Source organism: Bombina bombina, chromosome 5, assembly GCF_027579735.1.
Source record: "Bombina bombina isolate aBomBom1 chromosome 5, aBomBom1.pri, whole genome shotgun sequence".
Taxonomy (NCBI): domain Eukaryota; kingdom Metazoa; phylum Chordata; class Amphibia; order Anura; family Bombinatoridae; genus Bombina; species Bombina bombina.
Genome location: NC_069503.1, coordinates 792,410,173 through 792,432,525, shown reverse-complemented (window position 1 = coordinate 792,432,525; position 22,353 = coordinate 792,410,173). Strand labels below are relative to the sequence as shown.

At 36.5% G+C, this 22,353-nt stretch overlaps 1 protein-coding gene across 2 annotated transcripts in view; it reads left to right on the top strand.

Moving 5' to 3' along the window:
- LOC128660832 (cadherin-7) overlaps positions 1-21,664 on the top strand; it is a 405,660-nt gene extending 383,996 nt beyond the window's left edge. For both annotated transcript variants that reach the window (XM_053714878.1, XM_053714879.1), the window contains 2 exons: positions 11,132-11,383; positions 21,171-21,664. In XM_053714878.1, coding sequence (XP_053570853.1) covers positions 11,132-11,383; positions 21,171-21,664 — 746 coding nt within the window. The remainder of the gene's footprint in view (positions 1-11,131; positions 11,384-21,170) is intronic.
- Positions 21,665-22,353: the final 689 nt, after the last annotated feature.

Sequence of the window (22,353 nt, the reverse complement as noted above, 5' to 3'; positions counted from 1 at the left end):
TAAACCGCCACCAGAGAAAAGTGCACCACGCTCTCCACGGTGGATGCGCCGTCCCTAACGAGTGACGTCATCGCCCGTGGCAATGTGCAGGGACTACAATAAACAAAACAGAAAAACAACATGATTATCAACCAAGAAGCGCACATAGCAAGCGCTCAACTTAAAAGATTGCAAACATCAGCACTGTTAATGACAATGTCAAATACACAATATATCGCTATGTGATATATCTAATGCTACATACAGTTGCCTAAGCAACCAATAATAAATAAACGATGTATGCAGAAGATATGTGAAGACAAAAACTAACCATAGCAACAGTATTTCATTGTCTAAACATGTCAGACACCACTAGACAGAATATGGCTACACTAATTGGGTAAAAAACATGGGGGCCAAATCTGAGAAGTGGGGTCTCATAATAAGACAAGTTAAAAAATGATGATAGACAAATGGGAATGGCAAGTTAGACATATTAGAAATATGACAATATTATTACTGTAATTGTTAAAGGTACCATTCAAAAAAATGCTAGAACGGAACATGGCTCTCAAAAAATTATAAACAGCAATTAACATATATATATATGAATAATTCTGGACTCCAGCAAAGATGACAGCTGGTGGGAGGGGATCATAAGAACACCTGCCAATCCAACTGTGTGTTCAGCCCATAAGGCACAAGAGTGTTCAATTCAAATGTCCATTTTGCTTCTTTTTGGAGAAGCAATCGGTTCCTATCACCTCCTCTTAACAGTGGCGGTACATGGTCAATGATTGTATACTTGAGGTCCATAACACTGTGTTTCAGATCCAAAAAGTGTCTGGCCTCTGGTTGCTCCGATGTGCCCTTACTGAGTGCCGTCTTGATAGCAGATCGATGATTTGCCATACGTGTACGCAGGTCATCACTGGTCTTTCCTACATAGTACAACCCACAAATACAATGTATGAGGTATATTATATGTGTAGTAGTACACGTAAGGTGAAATTTTCGTTTATGTGGATGAGTGAAACAAGGACCAGTTATCAAACCTCCACATGTTGTGCAGCCAAGGCATTGAAAGACCCCTGGTCATGTAGAAGTTTTGTAACAATGTATCGGGTCAGTTTTAATTAATAAGTCACGTAATGACTTCGACCTCCTGTAGCCCACCCTTGGTGGTTCAGCTTTGTGTAAAGGTAATGATCTGTCCGTGTTAATGATCTTCCAATGTTTATTAAGAATGTCCTTGAGAGGACCCTTGTCACCTGTAAAAGTTGTTACAAATGTCATCCTTTTGTCCTCCTTCTTAGGTTCCCAGTCCCTGGCCTTGCAAACCTGATCACGTTGTTCCTTCAGTAGTTTATCAGGATAATTCCTGGTTCCAAAACGTTGGACCATCTCAGTGAGTTGTTCATCTCTTTTGTCCATTTCGGAGTTATTCCTGACCACTCTAAGCAATTGCGATTTAGGCAATGCTTTCTTCAGTGTTGGAGGATAGCAACTTGTGTAATGTAATAAGGAGTTTCTATCGGTCTCCTTTCTATACAATGTTGACTGAATTTTGCCATTACCTATATATAGCCTGACATCTAGAAAGTAAATCTGTGTTTTGCTGGACATCATTTTGAACTTCAAAGCCATATTTGCCCCATTTAGCTGTTGAAACCAGTTCTCCAAGCTGGCTGACATTCCAGACCAAATCAGGAACAGGTCATCTATATACCGCTTAAAGAAGCGAATATTCTTGACCTTGAATAGTTCCGTCCCAAACTCCTTGAAATGGGCCATAGACCCCATCGCCGTCCCATTCATCTGTAGATAGAAGGATTGTTCAAAACAGAAAAAAATTGGTGGTCAGGCAAAATTCCAGTAATTGCAGGACTATCTCAAGAGGGGGTCCAATGTATGGATATCTGCAAAGGTGGAATAAGACAGCAAGTAGCCCTTCCCCATGGGGGATTACCGTATATAGACTAGTCACATCTAATGTAACTAGCCATGTATCTTCATCCATGTCCTCAAATTTATTAAGCATCTCCAAAAGTGCCATAGAATATCTTAAGTATGATGGTGAATGATACACCAAAGTCTGAAGAAACTTGTCCACAAAGGTAGCAATGGGTTGCTGCAGTGAGTCTATTGAGGAAACAATGGGTCTGCCAGGTGGGGGTGAAATCCCCTTATGTATTTTGGGGAGGGTGTAAAGAACCGGGGTTCTAGGATGTGTTACCACCAGGTAGAGGTAGGTTTCTTTATTGATAAAGCCCTGATCATATATCAGTTTGACATATTCATCTAGCTGTTTCTAGAATGTCTGTGTAGGGTCGTGTGGTAGTGGTCTATATGTGCCTGCATCTGCAAGCTGTGATACGATCTCCATCCTGTAATCTTTGTAATTGAGGATGACCACTGCCCCACCCTTGTCAGCTTCACGTATAATTAAATCCTTGTTGTCTGTAAGATTTCTTAGGACTTTCCAATCCTCTTTTGAGAAGTTGTTGAAAGTCTCTTTTTGTTTTGAAACTATAGACTGATTCATATCCTCCTGTAATAATCTTGTAAAGGTATTTATACTAGCGTTACCAAAGTGAGGAGTATATGTAGATTTTTTCTTCAGTTGATTGTGGTCTGTATCTGTATCTGATACTGATCAAGCACAAAATCCTACTCAAGAGATACAATACCCCCAAGGAGTTACAACACGCTCAAAAAACTACAGAGGAAGAAGGGGCAGATCAGGAGAGGTGGGTATAAGAGGAAAACCACCCATACATCCACAGAAATGAAGATGCTCAATTATATAGTAGTCAATCTGAGTGATTATCCCCTGAGTGACTCTGAAATTAAGATTCTAAACAAGGAACTTACTTTTGTTCCAACGACTAGAACTGACCCGTTTGACTTCTATATTGATACAAAAAAATTTAAAAGATTACTTTCCCTGAAAGAAAAATTTGAGGAATCAGATACAGACCACAATCAACTGAAGAAAAAATCTACATATACTCCTCACTTTGGTAACGCTAGTATAAATACCTTTACGAGATTATTACAGGAGGATATGAATCAGTCTATAGTTTCACAATAAAAAGAGACTTTCAACAACTTCTCAAAAGAGGATTGGAAAGTCCTAAGAAATCTTGCAGACAACAAGGATTTAATTATACGTGAAGCTGACAATGGTGGGGCAGTGGTCATCCACAATTACAAAGATTACAGGATGGAGATCGTATCACAGCTTGCAGATGTAGGCACATATAGACCACTACCACACGACCCTACACAGACATTCAAGAAACAGCTAGATGAATATGTCAAACTGATATATGATCAGGGCTTTATCAATAAAGAAACCTACCTCTACCTGGTGGTAACACATCCTAGAACCCCGGTTCTGTACACCCTCCCCAAAATACATAAGGGGATTTCACCCCCACCTGGCAGACCCATTGTTTCCTCAATAGACTCACTGCAGCAACCCATTGCTACCTTTGTGGACAAGTTTCCTCAGCCTTTGGTGTATCATACACCGTCATACTTAAGAGATTCTATGGCATTTTGGAGATGTTTAATAAATTTGAGGACATGGATGAAGATACATGGCTAGTTACATTAGATGTGACTAGTCTATATACGGTAATCCCCCATGGGGAAGGGCTACTTGCTGTCTTATTCCACCTTTGCAGATATCCATACATTGGACCCCCTCCTGAGATAGTCCTGCAATTACTGGAATTTTGCCTGACCACCAATTTTTTCCGTTTTGAACAATCCTTCTATCTACAGATGAAGGGGACGGCGATGGGGTCAAACATGGCCCCTTCGTATGCCAATCTGTTTATGGCCCATTTCGAGGAGTTTGGGACGGAACTATTCAAGGTCAAGAATATTCGCTTCTTTAAGCGGTATATAGATGACCTGTTCTTGATTTGGTCTGGAACGTCAGCCAGCTTGGAGAACTGGTTTCAACAGCTAAATGGGGCAAATATGGCTTTGAAGTTCAAAATGATGCCCAGCAAAACACAGATTGACTTTCTAGATGTCAGGCTATATATAGGTAATGGCAAAATTCAGTCAACATTGTATAGAAAGGAGACCGATAGAAACTCCTTATTACATTACACAAGTTGCCATCCTCCAACACTGAAGAAAGCATTGCCTAAATCGCAATTGCTTAGAGTGGTCAGGAATAACTCCGAAATGGACAAAAGAGATGAACAACTCACTGAGATGGTCCAACGTTTTGGAACCAGGAGTTATCCTGATAAACTACTGAAGGAACAGCGTGATCAATTTTGCAAGGCCAGGGGCTGGGAACCTAAGAAGGAGGACAAAAGGATGACATTTGTAACAACTTTTACAGGTGACAAGGGTCCTCTCAAGGACATTCTTAATAAGCATTGGAAGATCATTAACACGGACAGATCATTACCTTTACACAAAGCTGAACCACCAAGGGTGGGCTACAGGAGGTCGAAGTCATTACGTGACTTATTAATTAAAACTGACCCGATACATTGTTACAAAACTTCTACATGGTTGGATATAAAAAAACCAGGGGTCTTTCGATGCCTTGGCTGCACAACATGTGGAGATTTGATAACTGGTCCTTGTTTCACTCATCCACATAAACGAAAAGTTTATAAACACAAATTTCACCTTACGTGTACTACTACACATATAATATACCTCCTACATTGTATTTGTGGGTTGTACTATGTAGGAAAGACCAGTGATGACCTGCGTACACGTATGGCAAATCATCGATCTGCTATCAAGACGGCACTCAGTAAGGGCACATCGGAGCAACCAGTGGCCAGACACTTTTTGGATCTGAAACACAGTGTTATGGACCTCAAGTATACAATCATTGACCACGTACCGCCACTGTTAAGAGGAGGTGATAGGAACCGATTGCTTCTCCAAAAAGAAGCAAAATGGACATTTGAATTGAACACTCTTGTGCCTTATGGGCTGAACACACAGTTGGATTGGCAGGTGTTCTTATGATCCCCTCCCACCAGCTGTCATCTTTGCTGGAGTCCAGAATTATTCATATATATATATATTAATTGCTGTTTATAATTTTTTGAGAGCCATGTTCCGTTCTAGCATTTTTTTGCATGGTACCTTTAACAATTACAGTAATAATATTGTCATATTTCTAATATGTCTAACTTGCCATTCCCATTTGTCTATCATCATTTTTTAACTTGTCTTATTGTGAGACCCCACTTCTCAGATTTGGCCCCTGTGTGTTTTACCCAATTGGTGTAGCCATATTCTGTCTAGTGGTGTCTGACATGTTTAGACAATGAAATACTGTTGCTATGGTTAGTTTTTGTCTTCACATATCTTCTGCATATATCGTTTATTTATTATTGGTTGCTTAGGCAACTGTATGTAGCATTAGATATATCACATAGCGATATATTGTGTATTTGACATTGTCATTTACAGTGCTGATGTTTGCAATCTTTTAAGTTGAGTGCTTGCTATGTGCGCTTCTTGGTTGATAATCATGTTGTTTTTCTGTTTTGTTTATTGTACTCCCTGCATGTTGCCACGGGCGATGACGTCACTCGTTAGGGGTGGCGCATCCACCGTGGAGAGCGTGGTGCACTTTTCTCTGGTGGCGGTTTATAACACAGCTGGGTGGTAAGTTTTCTGTAAACCTTGTAAGTTTGAGGACGGGCAGTTTATTGCCCGAAAACGTTCACTAATTAAAGGTGATTCAAATGAAAGACCTCTGGAGTGCTTCATGTTTTGTGCTATGTTAATGTTTTGATTAGCACCCGAGGCTATTGTTTCCCAATATCTGGAGTGCACTTTGCTTGACTATATATATTTATTTATATATATATATATATATATATATATATATATATATATATATATATATATGTATAATATTGAATTTTGGGAAGAGACCTATAATCTATCTATATCATATTGAAAAAGCCCCTAAGGTAAATTCCCAGTAGAGGAAAATACTGGTGCAGACCCTTAGAGTAATTAGACCTTTAAAGAAAGATATGGATAAAACTGATAGTCTTCTATCAGTTTTATCCATATCTTTCTAGGTCTTCTATAGGTCTTCTATATATTTATATATATATATATATATATATATATATATATATATATATATATATATATATATATATATATATATATATAGTCATGGCCAAACATATTGGCACCCCTGCATTTCTGCCAGATAGTGCACCAGAAAATTGTTGCAATTACAAATCTTTAGGCATTCTCATGTTTATTTATTTTGTTTGTATTGGTATGACACAAAAAGTGGAGAATTATAAGCCTAATCTGACACATTCCACACAAAACTCCAAAAATGTACTGGACAAAATTAGTGGCACCTTCTCAAAATTGTAAGAAATAATTGCATTCCAAGTTTGTGATGCTCCTGTAATTTGTAACAAGGTGACAGTCTCTTCTCCCTTTCCGTTGATTGAACAGCTGCTGTGTGACTTTTCTTTGACATTGTGTCAAAAAGAGGTTTTGAAAGAATTGATACTGTCTCTAAACGAGATGTACATATTGTTGTAAACAGAATTTAATTTAACCAAAATGCAACTGTGATGCTAATTCACCTGTTTATCTGCCAATGGACCAGCTAAAACATTGTACAAATGTATATTCCTGCATCATTTTTTATATCCTTGAGGTTTATATGCAAATATTTATTTAATGATTTGTTTCTGCCATCAATCCAAAAATAGTTTAGTAAATATTGGACCATCTTTCTGTCTTTCTCTCTTTCTTTCTTTCTTTCTTTCTTTCTTTCTTTCTTTCTTTCTTTCTTTCTTTCTTTCTTTCTTTTTCATTTAATATGAATGTTTTTAATCAAAATCTGTTTCAGATAATACAGCATCAATCCTTACACAAAGAAGTGGATTTTGTAATATGTAATTTGTAACTAAACTCACCTGTATCAATTAACAGGTGCTGACAATATAGAAATTACATCGGTAACCAGCTAAAATGGTGAAAAATGTACTCAACCTTTCTGTTGTGTGTCCTGTGTGCCATACTGAGCATGCAGAAGAGAAAGAGCAGCAAAGAATTGTCTGAGGATTTGAGAACAAAAATTGTGGAAAAGCATGGACAATCTTAAGGTTACAAGTTCATCTCCCGAGCTCTTAATGTTCTGGTGTCCACTTGTCGCAACATTGTAAAGAAGTTTACAGAAAAAATAACGAAGGAAACTTAAACCCACTGTGTTGAAAGATCCGCTTAAAATAGTTATAAAACAAATATGATACTTTTCGAAACAGTTTAAATGAAAACAAAATATTTAATTAATCTCAAATTATCACATAAAACAAACGATATTTAACAAACGATATTTCACTAAGAGTATATGTTGATCAGGCTTATAGCAAACTAGTGTAGTATCCAAGTGTAGAATATGGCAATCCATGTAACAATATTAAAAATAAAATAAAAATAAAAAAAATGAGCATAAAAAAGTTAAAACAAATACACCCTATCAATATAACAACAGCAAGAAGTGGTCAGAAGGTGGCGGATGTTTTCAGACAACAACGATATCCACAATGATGTCACAGATGTGACCGGAGAGGTTCTCAAAGACTGATAAGATCCTTCCCTTCAGTGGCGACTTCACCGTGCTGATCCTTAGTTGAGCTGACTCTACCCAGGCGTACGCATATGATTTGAACAATGCCAGTGTGTCAACACGCTCAGTGGATTACTCTGTTCTAATATCAAATGTACTTTGTTCTCTTGGCATCCTTTCTTGAAAATCATATGTACATATCCTCAGCAGCAGCAATGCACTACAGCATATTGTAACATGGTTCTATTGCTACTATATATGTATATATGTAAGATTGCCATATTCTACACTTTGATACTACACTAGTTTGCTATGCGCCTGATCAACGTATACTCTTAGTGAAATATCTTTTGTTAAATATTGTTTGTTTTATATGTGATAATTTGTGATATATTAAATATTTTGTTTTCATTTTAACTGTTTCTCAAGTATCATATCTGTTTTATAACTATTTTAGGCTGATCTTTCAGCGCAGTGGGTTTAAGTTTCCTTCACTTTGTGAAGTTTCTTTATTTTTCTAAATTACATCAGAGGTTGGGGATCCCCTGTTTTGTCCACCTGCTTAATAGTAATTATCAGCGCAGAGTCTACTCCCTTTTTTTTGCAAGAAGTTTACAGCCCATGGCAGGGTAGCTAATCTCCCTGGGCGTGAATGAAAGAGAAAAATTTATCAACGATTGCAACGGATTGTTCGAATGGTGGATAAAGAACCTTGATCAACTTTCAGACAAATTCAAGCTGACCTTCAGGCACATGGTACAAATGTGTCAGCTCGCACTATAAGTCACCATCTGAATGAAATTGGTCGCTATGGTAGGAGACCCAGGTGGACCCCACTGCTGACACAGAAACATAAAAAAGCCAGATTAGAGTTTGCCAAAACTTAACTGAGTAAGCCAAAATCCTTTTGGGAGAATGTGCTGTGGACACACAAAACAAAATTATAGCTTTTTGGTAAAGCCCATCATTCTAGTGTTTTCAGAAAGAAAAATGAGGCTTTTAAAGATAATAATATAGTCCCTACAGTCAAACATGGTGGAGGTTCACTGATGTTTTGGGGTTGTTTTGTGGCTTCAGGCTCTGAATTGACTGTGTGCATGGCATTAGGAAATATGAAGACTACCAAAGAATTCTGTGGTGCAATGTAGGGCCGAGTATTAGAAAGTTGGGTCTCCGTCAGAGGTCCTGGGTCTTACAGCAGGACAATGACCCAAAGCACACATCAAAAAGCACCCAGAAATGGTTTAAGACAAAGTGCTGAGTACTGAACTGGCCAGTAATGAGTCCAGATCTCAATCCCATAGAGCACCTGTGGAGAGATCTCAAAACAGCAGTTGGGAATAGGAACCCTTCCAATCAGAAATACCTGGAGCAGTTGGCAAAAGAAGAGTGGTCCAAAATAGCAGTAGAGAGGTGTAAGAAACTCATTGATGGTTACAGGGTGCGATTGATTTCAGTTATTTTTTCCAAGGTGTGTGCTACAAAACATTAATTTTAGGGTGCCAATAATTTTGTCCAATCCATTTTTAGAGTTTTGCGTGGATTGTGTCAGATTTAACTTTTTTTCTCCACCTTTTTTGTGTCATACTATTACAAACAAAAGAAATAACCATGAGAATTGCAACAATTTTCTGAGCGAAGTGGTGCATTATCCAACAGAAATGCAGGGGTGCCAATATTTTTGGCCATTACTATATTATATATATATATACACATATACTTCTAAAAAATAAAAATAATATTTTCCTTTAAGTGAAGTACATAGGAATTTGAAGTATTCCTCGTGCACTTTCGGATTTAGCACGGTTGGTCTAGCACAGTTTGGTATAAATAGTAAAAAAAGTTTTTAGCATGCCCAGTCTGAGAGGGAAGAGGAAGTTAGCGTGGTCGCTGGATCTTTCGCCCTCACATTAACATTTTACTTTCAACTTGTAATACCAGCACTAAACTGGGAGTGCTTATTTTGTACCTTGAGTGCAGTTAGAACTCATGAGAGAATAAAATGTTTCACTCCTCTTGTAACCTAGGCCATTATTGGTGCATTCGTTTGATGTAACTATAAAAATTAAAATGTATTCATATATATGTTACAAAAGAAATACAATGTACAGATGTAAGATGGTAAAAAAACAGCAATCTGTAACAAATGGACTAAGAACTAATATTATCCTTTAAGTTTAGACTGCTGCCTTCTTTCAGTCTCTCCCCAGGGACTGTGATAGATTCAGGATTTCAATGGTAGATGGTACAGGTCTTGATATTGAACTGAGGATATGTAGATATCTTCTAACTTTCTGATGACAAGAGGAAACAAACTTGTTATGTATATAAAAGCCAATTAATAAGAGTGCAACAAGTCTGTGTACCTTATTTAGTCTAATTCAAATTTATGCTGCTTACAAGTTTACAAGCAGATATCAAAAACAATTTTTACAACCCGGTCTACACTGGATGCTAAGATGTTAGAAATACATTTTAAAATAGTTTTTTCATGTAATAATTTCTAGGTACAAAATATCCGTGGTAGCACAAATTATATAATCAAAAACACAACACTCATTTTTTTCTTGTATTCTCCAGGCTGCTTTGCCACTCTCTCTCTAGCATACTCTTTCTTGTGCAAACAGCAGTCTTCTCAGCCATATAATAAGGCAATGTCATGGTAACTGTTTTCAATGCTATCACAGATGAACTGTGGTATACTACATCTTCAAGGACATCATTTTGAAAAAGAAATCATCACTCTTTTCTTCTTGTCAGTACAATTTACTTTTTCAGTTATACGGAACAACTTCTTAACATTTTTATGCTTTGAGAAGAAAATAAATAGAAAAAAAACATAAATATTTATGAAAAGGGTTACATGTTGATAGATATATCAATGCATTTTGTCCTAGAATTAATTTAGTATATAGCTGAAAAATATAGAAAAACCTAATTGCATTTATTAGTTGTTTTTTTTTTATGCAAATTTGAGGTAATGTTTTTGTTTTTTTTTTCAAAACCCAGACTTTTTAGTTTTTTTTATAGATAATTCAATTAATTATTTTCTAGCCATAGGGATATCCATCTCTGACAGAAAGTAAGCAATAAAAATAAACCTAAATTGCTTGTCCCTCTTCTCCCTTTCCGTTGATTGAACAGCTGCTGTGTGACTTTTCTTTGACATTGTGTCAAAAAGAGTTTTTGAAAGAAATGATACTGTCTCTAAACGAGATGTACATATTGTTGTAAACAGAATTTAATTTAACCAAAATGCAACTGTGATGCTAATTCACCTGTTTATCTGCCAATGGACCAGCTAAAACATTGTACAAATGTATATTCCTGCATCATTTTTTCTATCCTTGAGGTTTATATGCAAATATTGATTTAATGATTTGTTCCTGCCATCAATCCAAAAATAGTTTAGTAAATATTGGACCATCTTTCTGTCTTTCTCTCTTTCTTTCTTTCTTTCTTTCTTTCTTTCTTTCTTTCTTTTTTTCTTTCACTCTTTCTTTTTCATTCAATAGGAATGTTTTTAATCAAAATCTGTTTCAGATAATACAGCATCAATCCTTACAAAAAGAAGTGGATTCCGAAGACAGGACCAGTCAGTATTTTATTTACCAATTGTTATAGTGGACAGTGGATCTCCATCACTTAGCAGCACCAATACACTGACAATCAGAGTCTGTGACTGTGATGCTGATGGTGTAGCACAAACCTGTAATGCAGAGGCATATATTTTACCTGCTGGGCTGAGCACTGGAGCTCTAATTGCAATATTAGCTTGCGTCTTGACATTACTAGGTAAGTTTGCAGCCATAATATTTTAAACAGCTTTTTCTGTACATTGTAGTGTTTACATCTTTAAAGAACTCAGTAAATATTTAAAAAATACATCCAGAAATTAAAATAAATCCTACATTCTTAAAAAGAAAGGTGAATTGTAGTAGTTCCATTTAAAAAAAAAAATAATATATATTTTTGGAGCGATTGTTTATTACTTTTACTAGATATGCATGGGTGTTCAGAAAAAGAGTTTTATCATTATTTGTCTAAGAATTTTTGTGAAAATATCTTCCATAAGCTTTTGAGGAAAGTTCCAGTTAGGATGCAATTCAGTAATTAATTTATGTATAACAGCAAGCAACATAAAATAAATAATTATTATTTTTTTACATGTTTTAAATTATGGTTAACTTCATTTTGAGAGTGAAGCTGCCATTGCATGCTGCATCATAAAATTAAATGTATGCTTAAGTGAAACCATAGACATTGTATTGGCTTCATTTTACTTAAAATGTATTAGCATCAATTTTTATCAAATCCAACCTAATTAGATTAAAAGTATGCAGTAGTTTAAAAATAGTACCTGATCAATAAACTGAGAAAAATGCCACCATGGATGCCTTTGGACTTTTGCATATAGAAGTATTATTTTTATTCATAATTTAAAAGCCAGTAAATTGTAAACCCTGAATTACCTGGAATAATTAATTTAGGGACATTATTGATGAAATAACATGACATCATCAATAGAATTGATGATTATTGGCATCATTTCTGATATAATAAAAAAAAACTCCCAAGAGGTGAGCGCTCACGTTAATATTCAAACAAAAACTAAAATGGGCATTATGTTTTTGTTTTTTGTTTTCTGTTACTTTCCTGGCTTGTATGCCATATATGATCTAACTTTAAATGGAGCAATTCACTGACAGAAATGAGACACTTTGTGTAAGGCAGGTGTTATGGAGGTCTGAAAAATATCAATAGCACCTGTATATTAGCCAATGGGTTATGGGTGAGAGCAACTGTGTTACACTAACAGTATTTCAGCACAGTTCTCAAAGTTGTTTTGGGAACAATTTTATATAACTAATTGGAAATATCATAAATTACTCTTAAATGAGCAAAATATATGACCTTTACAAAATGCTTTATTTTATTGTATTTCGCTGAATAGGTTTGTTCTTATTTACTAATTAAGCATTGGGCAAATAGCTTGCCAAATGTACTGTGTCCAAACATATTTATATTCACGCTACTGAAATATAATAGTCTATTTATTAGGGATTGGTTTGTTTTCTTTCACTTGCTAGAAGTGTCTTAAAATAAAATCACAAACCCTTCTAATAATGATACTAGTTATATACAAATAATTGGTTATACTTTCATGGAAAATTATCTTTCATTTAATTATAATTGATACTGCCTCTGCTTGTTTAGACAATATAAAACCATTTAAATGTCATTTTAAAGGTCACCGCTTTTTTCCCTGAAGCTTTTTGAAAAGTTTTGTTAATATGCCTGAAACTACTGTCTCTTCTTTTTAATTTAAAAGTGAACTACTGTTTACATTATGTTCCAAGCAAACATTAAGGCTGATCTAGCAATATTTTACATTTGCAAGGCATCTACTAATAGATGGATCATTAGAGGAAAGCCTAGTGGCTACAACATGACAAGCAATTTATTGCTTGTTATAAGTGTCAAGGGAAGCTTCAGGAAAAAAATGTGTTTCACCCTATTATGGATACAGAGCCCGACTTTTAAAGGTTTTCCCACAGGCTTACTCATGGAAAGAAAAATCTTTCAAAAGAGGATACATTGGGAAAGAAAGTAAAATTATGATCATTTATCTTAAAAAAATAAATGTGCACACATTTTGACAGCTATTTTAATACAGAAAATCAATCCTGTATAAATGCTACAGAATGGTACCTGATGATAATATGCATTTTTATATTTTTCTTCTTATTATTTCCTATTATTATTATTATTATTATTATTATTATTATTATTATTATTATTATACTGTATTTGTCATGTCTTTACCCAATTGCTGTTTGTTTACAGACACTCCCATATTATTGGAAATATTGGAAAATTAAATGTGGCCAAAATGTTGTTTTTATAATAAATACAAGAAATAAGCTACATATTTTTACATGAATACTAAGTTATCATTATTTTATCACTCTATTGTTTCTCCATATTATACAGTTTTTAAGTTATTCTATTTCTTAAAGTTTAGTTTTTAGCACTCTTCAATTCAGTAATCTGTGCACTTTACCATCACAGGTGTAATACCAATAATCTTTATCTTATATTATTTTATTGACATGGCAGAACACATTGGCCTAGATTTGGAGTTCGGCGGTAGCCGTCAAAACCAGCGTTAGAGGCTCCTAACGCTGGTTTTGGCCGCCCGCTGGTATTTGGAGTCAGTGATTAAAGGGTCTAACGCTCACTTTTCAGCCGCGACTTTTCCATACCGCAGATCCCCCTACGCCATTTGCGTATCCTATCTTTTCAATGGGATCTTTCTAACGCCAGTATTTAGAGTCGTTTCTGAAGTGAGCGTTAGAGCTCTAACGACAAAATTCCAGCCGCCTGAAAATAGCAAGAGTTAAGAGCTTTCTGCCTAACGCCGGTTCATAAAGCTCTTAACTACTGTACCCTAAAGTACACTAACACCCATAAACTACCTATGTACCCCTAAACCGAGCTCCCCCCACATCGCCGCCACTCGATTAAAATTTTTAACCCCTAATCTGCCGACCGCCACCTACGTTATACTTATGTACCCCTAATCTGCTGCCCCTAACACCGCCGACCCCTGTATTATATTTATTAACCCCTAATCTGCCCCCCACAACGTCGCCGCCAGCTACCTACAATAATTAACCCCTAATCTGCCGACCGCAAAGCGCCGCCACCTACGTTATCCCTATGTACCCCTAATCTGCTGCCCCTAACACCGCCGACCCCTATATTATATTTATTAACCCCTAATCTGCCCCCCTCAACGTCGCCGACACCTGCCTACACTTATTAACCCCTAATCTGCCGAGCGGACCTGAGCGCTACTATAATAAAGTTATTAACCCCTAACCCGCCTCACTAACCCTATAATAAATAGTATTAACCCCCAATCTGCCCTCCCTAACATCGCCGACACCTACCTTCAATTATTAACCCCTAATCTGACGACCGGAGCTCATCGCTACTATAATAAATGGATTAACCCCTAACGCTAAGTCTAACCCTAACACTAACACCCCCATAACTTAAATATAATTTACATCTAACGAAATTAATTAACTCTTATTAAATAAATGATTCCTATTTAAAGCTAAATACTTACCTGTAATATAAACCCTAATATAGCTACAATATAAATTATAATTATATTGTAGCTATTTTAGGATTAATATTTATTTTACAGGCAACTTTGTAATTATTTTAACTAGGTACAATAGCTATTAAATAGTTAAGAACTATTTAATAGCTACCTAGTTAAAATAATAACAAATTTACCTGTAAAATAAATCCTAACCTAAGATATAATTAAACCTAACACTACCCTATCAATAAAATAATTAAATAAACTACCTACAATTACCTACAATTAACCTAACACTACACTATCAATAAATTAATTAAACACAATTGCTACAAATAAATACAATTAAATAAACTAGCTAAAGTACAAAAAATAAAAAAGAACTAAGTTACAAAAAATAAAAAAATATTTACAAACATAAGAAAAATATTACAACAATTTTAAACTAATTACACCTACTCTAAGCCCCCTAATAAAATAACAAAGCCCCCCAAAATAAAAAATTCCCTACCCTATTCTAAATTAAAAAAGTTACAAGCTCTTTTACCTTACCAGCCCTGAACAGGGCCCTTTGCGGGGCATGCCCCAAGAATTTCAGCTCTTTTGCCTGTAAAAGAATAAATACAATACCCCCCCAACATTACAACCCACCACCCACATACCCCTAATCTAACCCAAACCCCCCTTAAATAAACCTAACACTAAGCCCCTGAAGATCTTCCTACCTTGTCTTCACCATACCAGGTTCACCGATCCGTCCTGGCTCCAACATCTTCATCCAACCCAAGCGGGGGTTGGCGATCCATCATCCGGTGCTGAAGAGGTCCAGAAGAGGCTCCAAAGTCTTCCTCCTATCCGGCAAGAAGAGGACATCCGGACCGGCAAACATCTTCTCCAAGCGGCATCTTCGATCTTCTTCCATCCGGTGCGGAGCGGGTCCATCTTGAAGCAGGCGACGCGGATCCATCCTCTTCTTCCGTTGTCTCCCGACTAATGACTGTTCCTTTAAGGGACGTCATCCAAGATGGCGTCCCTCGAATTCCGATTGGCTGATAGGATTCTATCAGCCAATCGGAATTAAGGTAGGAATTTTCTGATTGGCTGATGGAATCAGCCAATCAGAATCAAGTTCAATCCGATTGGCTGATCCAATCAGCCAATCAGATTGAGCTCGCATTCTATTGGCTGATCGGAACAGCCAATAGAATGCGAGCTCAATCTGATTGGCTGATTGTATCAGCCAATCGGATTGAACTTGATTCTGATTGGCTGATTCCATCAGCCAATCAGAAAATTCCTACCTTAATTCCGATTGGCTGATAGAATCCTATCAGCCAATCGGAATTCGAGGGACGCCATCTTGGATGACGTCCCTTAAAGGAACCGTCATTAGTCGGGAGACAACGGAAGAAGAGGATGGATCCGTGTCGCCTGCTTCAAGATGGACCCGCTCCGCACCGGATGGAAGAAGATCGAAGATGCCGCTTGGAGAAGATGTTTGCCGGTCCGGATGTCCTCTTCTTGCCGGATAGGAGGAAGACTTTGGAGCCTCTTCTGGACCTCTTCAGCACCGGATGATGGATCGCCAACCCCCGCTTGGGTTGGATGAAGATGTTGGAGCCAGGACGGATCGGTGAACCTGGTATGGTGAAGACAAGGTAGGAAGATCTTCAGGGGCTTAGTGTTAGGTTTATTTAAGGGGGGTTTGGGTTAGATTAGGGGTATGTGGGTGGTGGGTTGTAATGTTGGGTGGGAGGTATTGTATTTATTCTTTTACAGGCAAAAGAGCTGAAATTCTTGGGGCATGCCCCGCAAAGGGCCCTGTTCAGGGCTGGTAAGGTAAAAGAGCTTGTAACTTTTTTAATTTAGAATAGGGTAGGGAATTTTTTATTTTGGGGGGCTTTGTTATTTTATTAGGGGGCTTAGAGTAGGTGTAATTAGTTTAAAATTGTTGTAATATTTTTCTTATGTTTGTAAATATTTTTTTATTTTTTGTAACTTAGTTCTTTTTTATTTTTTGTACTTTAGCTAGTTTATTTAATTGTATTTATTTGTAGCAATTGTCTTTAATTAATTTATTGATAGTGTAGTGTTAGGTTAATTGTAGGTAATTGTAGGTAGTTTATTTAATTATTTTATTGATAGGGTAGTGTTAGGTTTAATTATATCTTAGGTTAGGATTTATTTTACAGGTAAATTTGTTATTATTTTAACTAGGTAGCTATTAAATAGTTCTTAACTATTTAATAGCTATTGTACCTAGTTAAAATAATTACAAAGTTGCCTGTAAAATAAATATTAATCCTAAAATAGCTACAATGTAATTATAATTTATATTGTAGCTATATTAGGATTTATTTTACAGGTAAGTATTTAGCTTTAAATAGGAATCATTTATTTAATAAGAGTTAATTAATTTCGTTAGATGTAAATTATATTTAAGTTATGGGGGTGTTAGTGTTAGGGTTAGACTTAGCGTTAGGGGTTAATACATTTATTAGAATAGCGGTGAGCTCCGCTCGGAAGATTAGGGATTAATAATTGAAGGTAGGTGTCGGCGATGTTAGGGAGGGCAGATTAGGGGTTAATACTATTTATGATAGGGTTAGTGAGGCGGATTAGGGGTTAATAACTTTATTATAGTAGCGCTCAGGTCCGCTCGGCAGATTAGGGGTTAATAAGTGTAGGCAGGTGTTGGCGACGTTGAGGGGGCAGATTAGGGGTTAATAAATATAATATAGGGGTCGGCGATGTTAGGGCAGCAGATTAGGGGTACATAGGGATAACGTAGGTTGCGGCGGTTTACGGAGCGGCAGATTAGGGGTTAAAAAAAATATGCAGGTGTCAGCGATAGCGGGGGCGGCAGATTAGGGGTTAATAAGTGTAAGGTTAGGGGTGTTTAGACTCGGGGTACATGTTAGAGTGTTAGGTGCAGACGTAGGAAGTGTTTCCCCATAGGAAACAATGGGGCTGCGTTAGGAGCTGAACGCTGCTTTTTTGCAGGTGTTAGGTTTTTTTTCAGCTCAAACAGCCCCATTGTTTCCTATGAGGGAATCGTGCACGAGCACGTTTTTGAGGCTGGCCGCGTCCGTAAGCACCGCTGGTATCGAGAGTTGCATTTGCGGTAAAAATGCTCTACGCTCCTTTTTTGGAGCCTAACGCAGCATTTGTTTGAACTCTCGATACCAGAGTTAATTTTATGGTGCGGCCAGAAAAAAGCCAGCGGAGCGTTAACAGCCCTTTTACCGCCAAACTCCAAATCTAGGCCATTCCATGCAGAAATATTCCAGATGTTTAAGTCTGCACTTATGGCCTGTTCTTTTCAAATCAAGCCACATGTTTTTATTAAATTTAAGTTTCAAGGTTAAGATGTTGATTATGATGTCAATTATCCAGTTGTTTGTGGTTTCAGTCATTACACTGTTGTAACATGTAGAGAAAATAACTTATTGTGTAACCTATTTACAAATCTAGACAAGTCAGAAGACTTGTTTTTCCCACAGAAACTCTCTAAATACATTGTTTCCAAGTAGAAAAGGATTATGGGTAATATATGCAAATGAGGTTCACAATAACTCAGTTTTTTATTTTTGCCTGCTTTTTAAGGCAGACTTCCCTTTATGCCATTGTATCGCCGTATTACACAGCTTTTAAGCTTAGCAACGGGTTAGCACAGTGATTCAGACCAATCCCAAGACAGCTGTTTTGTGGTTTTTGCCACTCATCAGCTGGAAATAGGTTGAATCACTGCTGGGTAAAGTTGATTTCTGGGCAAACTACAACCACACTTAAAATTATGGGGAGGCGAAAAATGAGTTTAAAATCCTCCACTAAATACAAAATGTACAGAAAATATCTAATTGTGTAACCCATTTACAAATCTAGACAAGTCAGAATTATTTATTTTCTGTACATTTTGTATTTAGTGGAGGATTTTAAACTCACTTTTCGCCTCTCCATAATTTTAATTGTTGCACTATTGAAACATAAACATGCAGTCAAGTCACAGTATCTATCTATCTATCTATCTATCTATCTATCTATCTATCTATCTATCAATATTATTCTTTTGATTTAAAACAATTGTTTTTTGTATATATATATATATATATATATTTATATATATATATATATATATATATATATATCAGCAAAATAAAGCAGGCACTCTCCGTTTAACTTTATCGTTTAATGGTAAACGTTTTCGGGGTCTCCCCCGTCCTCAGACCACTTACAGATATACAATAACACACAACTTAAATAGCTACTCACCCTCACCGTGTCAAATCGCCATCAGACTCTCAGCTTCCGTGTAGCGCAACTGCGCATGCGCGCCCGGAACTAAGGAGAGCCGACAGGGACCAACTACCCACCACTAAAAGCAAAAGTGAAAATCAACATCACACAGAATAATGCAGCAGTGCAGACCGCTAGCTACAAATAGTACTATAATGTAAACTGATATTACTACCCTATACTAGGCATATTGTAATCTACACAGAACTACCCCCAAGCTTTATTTGAACCTTATATCTTCAAATGTTTAACATCCACTAATATCATATGTTCTGATCTATGCACAACATTATACATAAACATATTGCCATTTTACCATAAAGGGGATATTGTTATATTCTTATATTTTTATATTTACATATTTACACAGAGGGGAAATCAGTGTTAGATAGCATTACTCTTCATGTATTACACTCATGCCCCTAACTGAACAACTAGCCCAATACCTCTTTCACCAACTCAAAGGTATTGGACCCCTGTGCATATTACTTTACCACAGAGCACCCCACCATATCCTCTTTACTATTTGATAGTCATCCTCAGTTACACGGATGCTTAACTATCAGTGGGGAACCCAGCCGTAAAGACAATCAGCTGCATTGCAATTTAACTGCATATATTCAATTCAGCCATGGACGTACCCAATCAAATTAGCTTAAGCTCTCATCTTACTGTGAAGGAGGCAGTGGGCATACATCCACTACAAGTTTTACAAGAAACATTGGTAATCCAAATGGACTTCAGTACCAGTGGTCATGCTGTATCTGACCTTCGGTATATTATCATAGACCACGTTCCACGCAATCCTAGGGGGGTGACAGGGGCAGGCGTCTACTACAACGGGAGTCTCAGTGGATTTTTAACCTGGAGACTATGTACCCAAAGGGGCTGAATGTCCATTTGGATTACCAATGTTTCTTGTAAAACTTGTAGTGGATGTATGCCCACTGCCTCCTTCACAGTAAGATGAGAGCTTAAGCTAATTTGATTGGGTACGTCCATGGCTGAATTGAATATATGCAGTTAAATTGCAATGCAGCTGATTGTCTTTACGGCTGGGTTCCCCACTGATAGTTAAGCATCCGTGTAACTGAGGATGACTATCAAATAGTAAAGAGGATATGGTGGGGTGCTCTGTGGTAAAGTAATATGCACAGGGGTCCAATACCTTTGAGTTGGTGAAAGAGGTATTGGGCTAGTTGTTCAGTTAGGGGCATGAGTGTAATACATGAAGAGTAATGCTATCTAACACTGATTTCCCCTCTGTGTAAATATGTAAATATAAAAATATAAGAATATAACAATATCCCCTTTATGGTAAAATGGCAATATGTTCATGTATAATGTTGTGCATAGATCAGAACATATGATATTAGTGGATGTTAAACATTTGAAGATATAAGGTTCAAATAAAGCTTGGGGGTAGTTCTGTGTAGATTACAATATGCCTAGTATAGGGTAGTAATATCAGTTTACATTATAGTACTATTTGTAGCTAGCGGTCTGCACTGCTGCATTATTCTGTGTGATGTTGATTTTCACTTTTGCTTTTAGTGGTGGGTAGTTGGTCCCTGTCGGCTCTCCTTAGTTCCGGGCGCGCATGCGCAGTTGCGCTACACGGAAGCTGAGAGTCTGATGGCGATTTGACAAGGTGAGGGTGAGTAGCTATTTAAGTTGTGTGTTATTGTATATCTGTAAGTGGCCTGAGGACGGGGGAGACCCCGAAAACGTTTACCATTAAACGATAAAGTTAAACGGAGAGTGCCTGCTTTATTTTGCTGATATTTGATTGCTTGCAAGCGCACCCCGGCAGTTGGATATAAAAAGAGTGTGCTGGTTCCCTGCTTCTGGTTGTATATATATATATATATATATATATATATATATATATATATATATATATATATATATATATATATATATATATATAATAAGAGACCACTGCAAAATTATCAGTTTATCTTGTTTTACTAATTATAGGTGTGCGTTTTAATAAAATATACATTTTTGTTTTATTCTATAAACTACTGACATTTCTCCAAAATTCTAACTCAAAATATTGATGATGATGATTATTGTGGTGATTATTATTGTTATGCTATCAAACAATATGTAACAAATGTAATACAGTAACTGACATTTAATTTAAGTTCACATTTTATTTTTTAGTTCTTGTCCTTCTTATTGTTACAATGAGAAGAAGAAAAAAGGAGCCCCTTATTTTTGATGAAGAACGAGATATCAGAGAAAATATTGTCAGATATGATGATGAGGGTGGGGGTGAAGAAGATACTGAAGCATTTGATATGGCTGCTTTAAGGAACCTCAATATTATTCGAGACAGCAAAACCAGAAGAGATGTAACACCAGAAATTCAGTTCTTGAGTCGACCATCCATGAGAAGTGCTCCAGACAATTTTATCTTTAGGGAATTTATATGGGAGAGATTAAAAGAAGCTGATGTGGATCCATGTGCCCCTCCTTATGACTCCTTACAGACATATGCTTTTGAAGGAAATGGCTCTATTGCAGAGTCACTTAGTTCCCTAGAGTCAAACAGCTCAAATTCTGAACAGAATTATGATTACCTCAGTGACTGGGGGCCTCGTTTCAAAAGACTTGCAGATATGTATGGGACTGGTGAAAACTATTTGTATTCATAGCACTGGAAATTATCCGTAGAATGCACTGATAAAAAATGTATTGACTTCTAAATTGTACATATTTATTCATTTTAATATTTTAGTTTTGTGGACCTTCTCTTAAATGGTTCTTTCCTGGGGATTGACCAGACATTTTTTAATTTGATAAACAAAGGTGGCCAGCCATATGTGAATAAACAGCAACAAATTATTTATATACCTGTAAAGGCAACTAATCGCTAATCTGTTTATTTAATGAATAACCTATACATTGGCTATATATGTAATATATATTTAATTGCATATACAACACACTTACAATTTTATACAGTGTGTATATATATATATATATATATATATATATATACAGGTGGCCCTCGTTTTACAACGGTTCAATTTACACCGTTTCAGAATAACAACCTTTTTTTCCAGTCATGTGACTGCTATTGAAAAGCATTGAGAAGCAGTGCATTTATTAAAATAGTCAGTAGGTGGAGCTGTCCGCTTGTGTTGCAGCAAAGCCAAGCAAGCTGAAATTAATCAGTGTACCCAGACCTGAGCTATCGAGCAGATTTCAAAGGAACAAGATCTTCCTGTCTATAAATCAGTCCAGATTGGAATGCATAGAAAGAACTGTTTGCAGAAAAATGCAAGTGAAGTTTGTGTTGTGTGATTATTTTATTATGTTTATAATGCTGTTTAGCATTTAA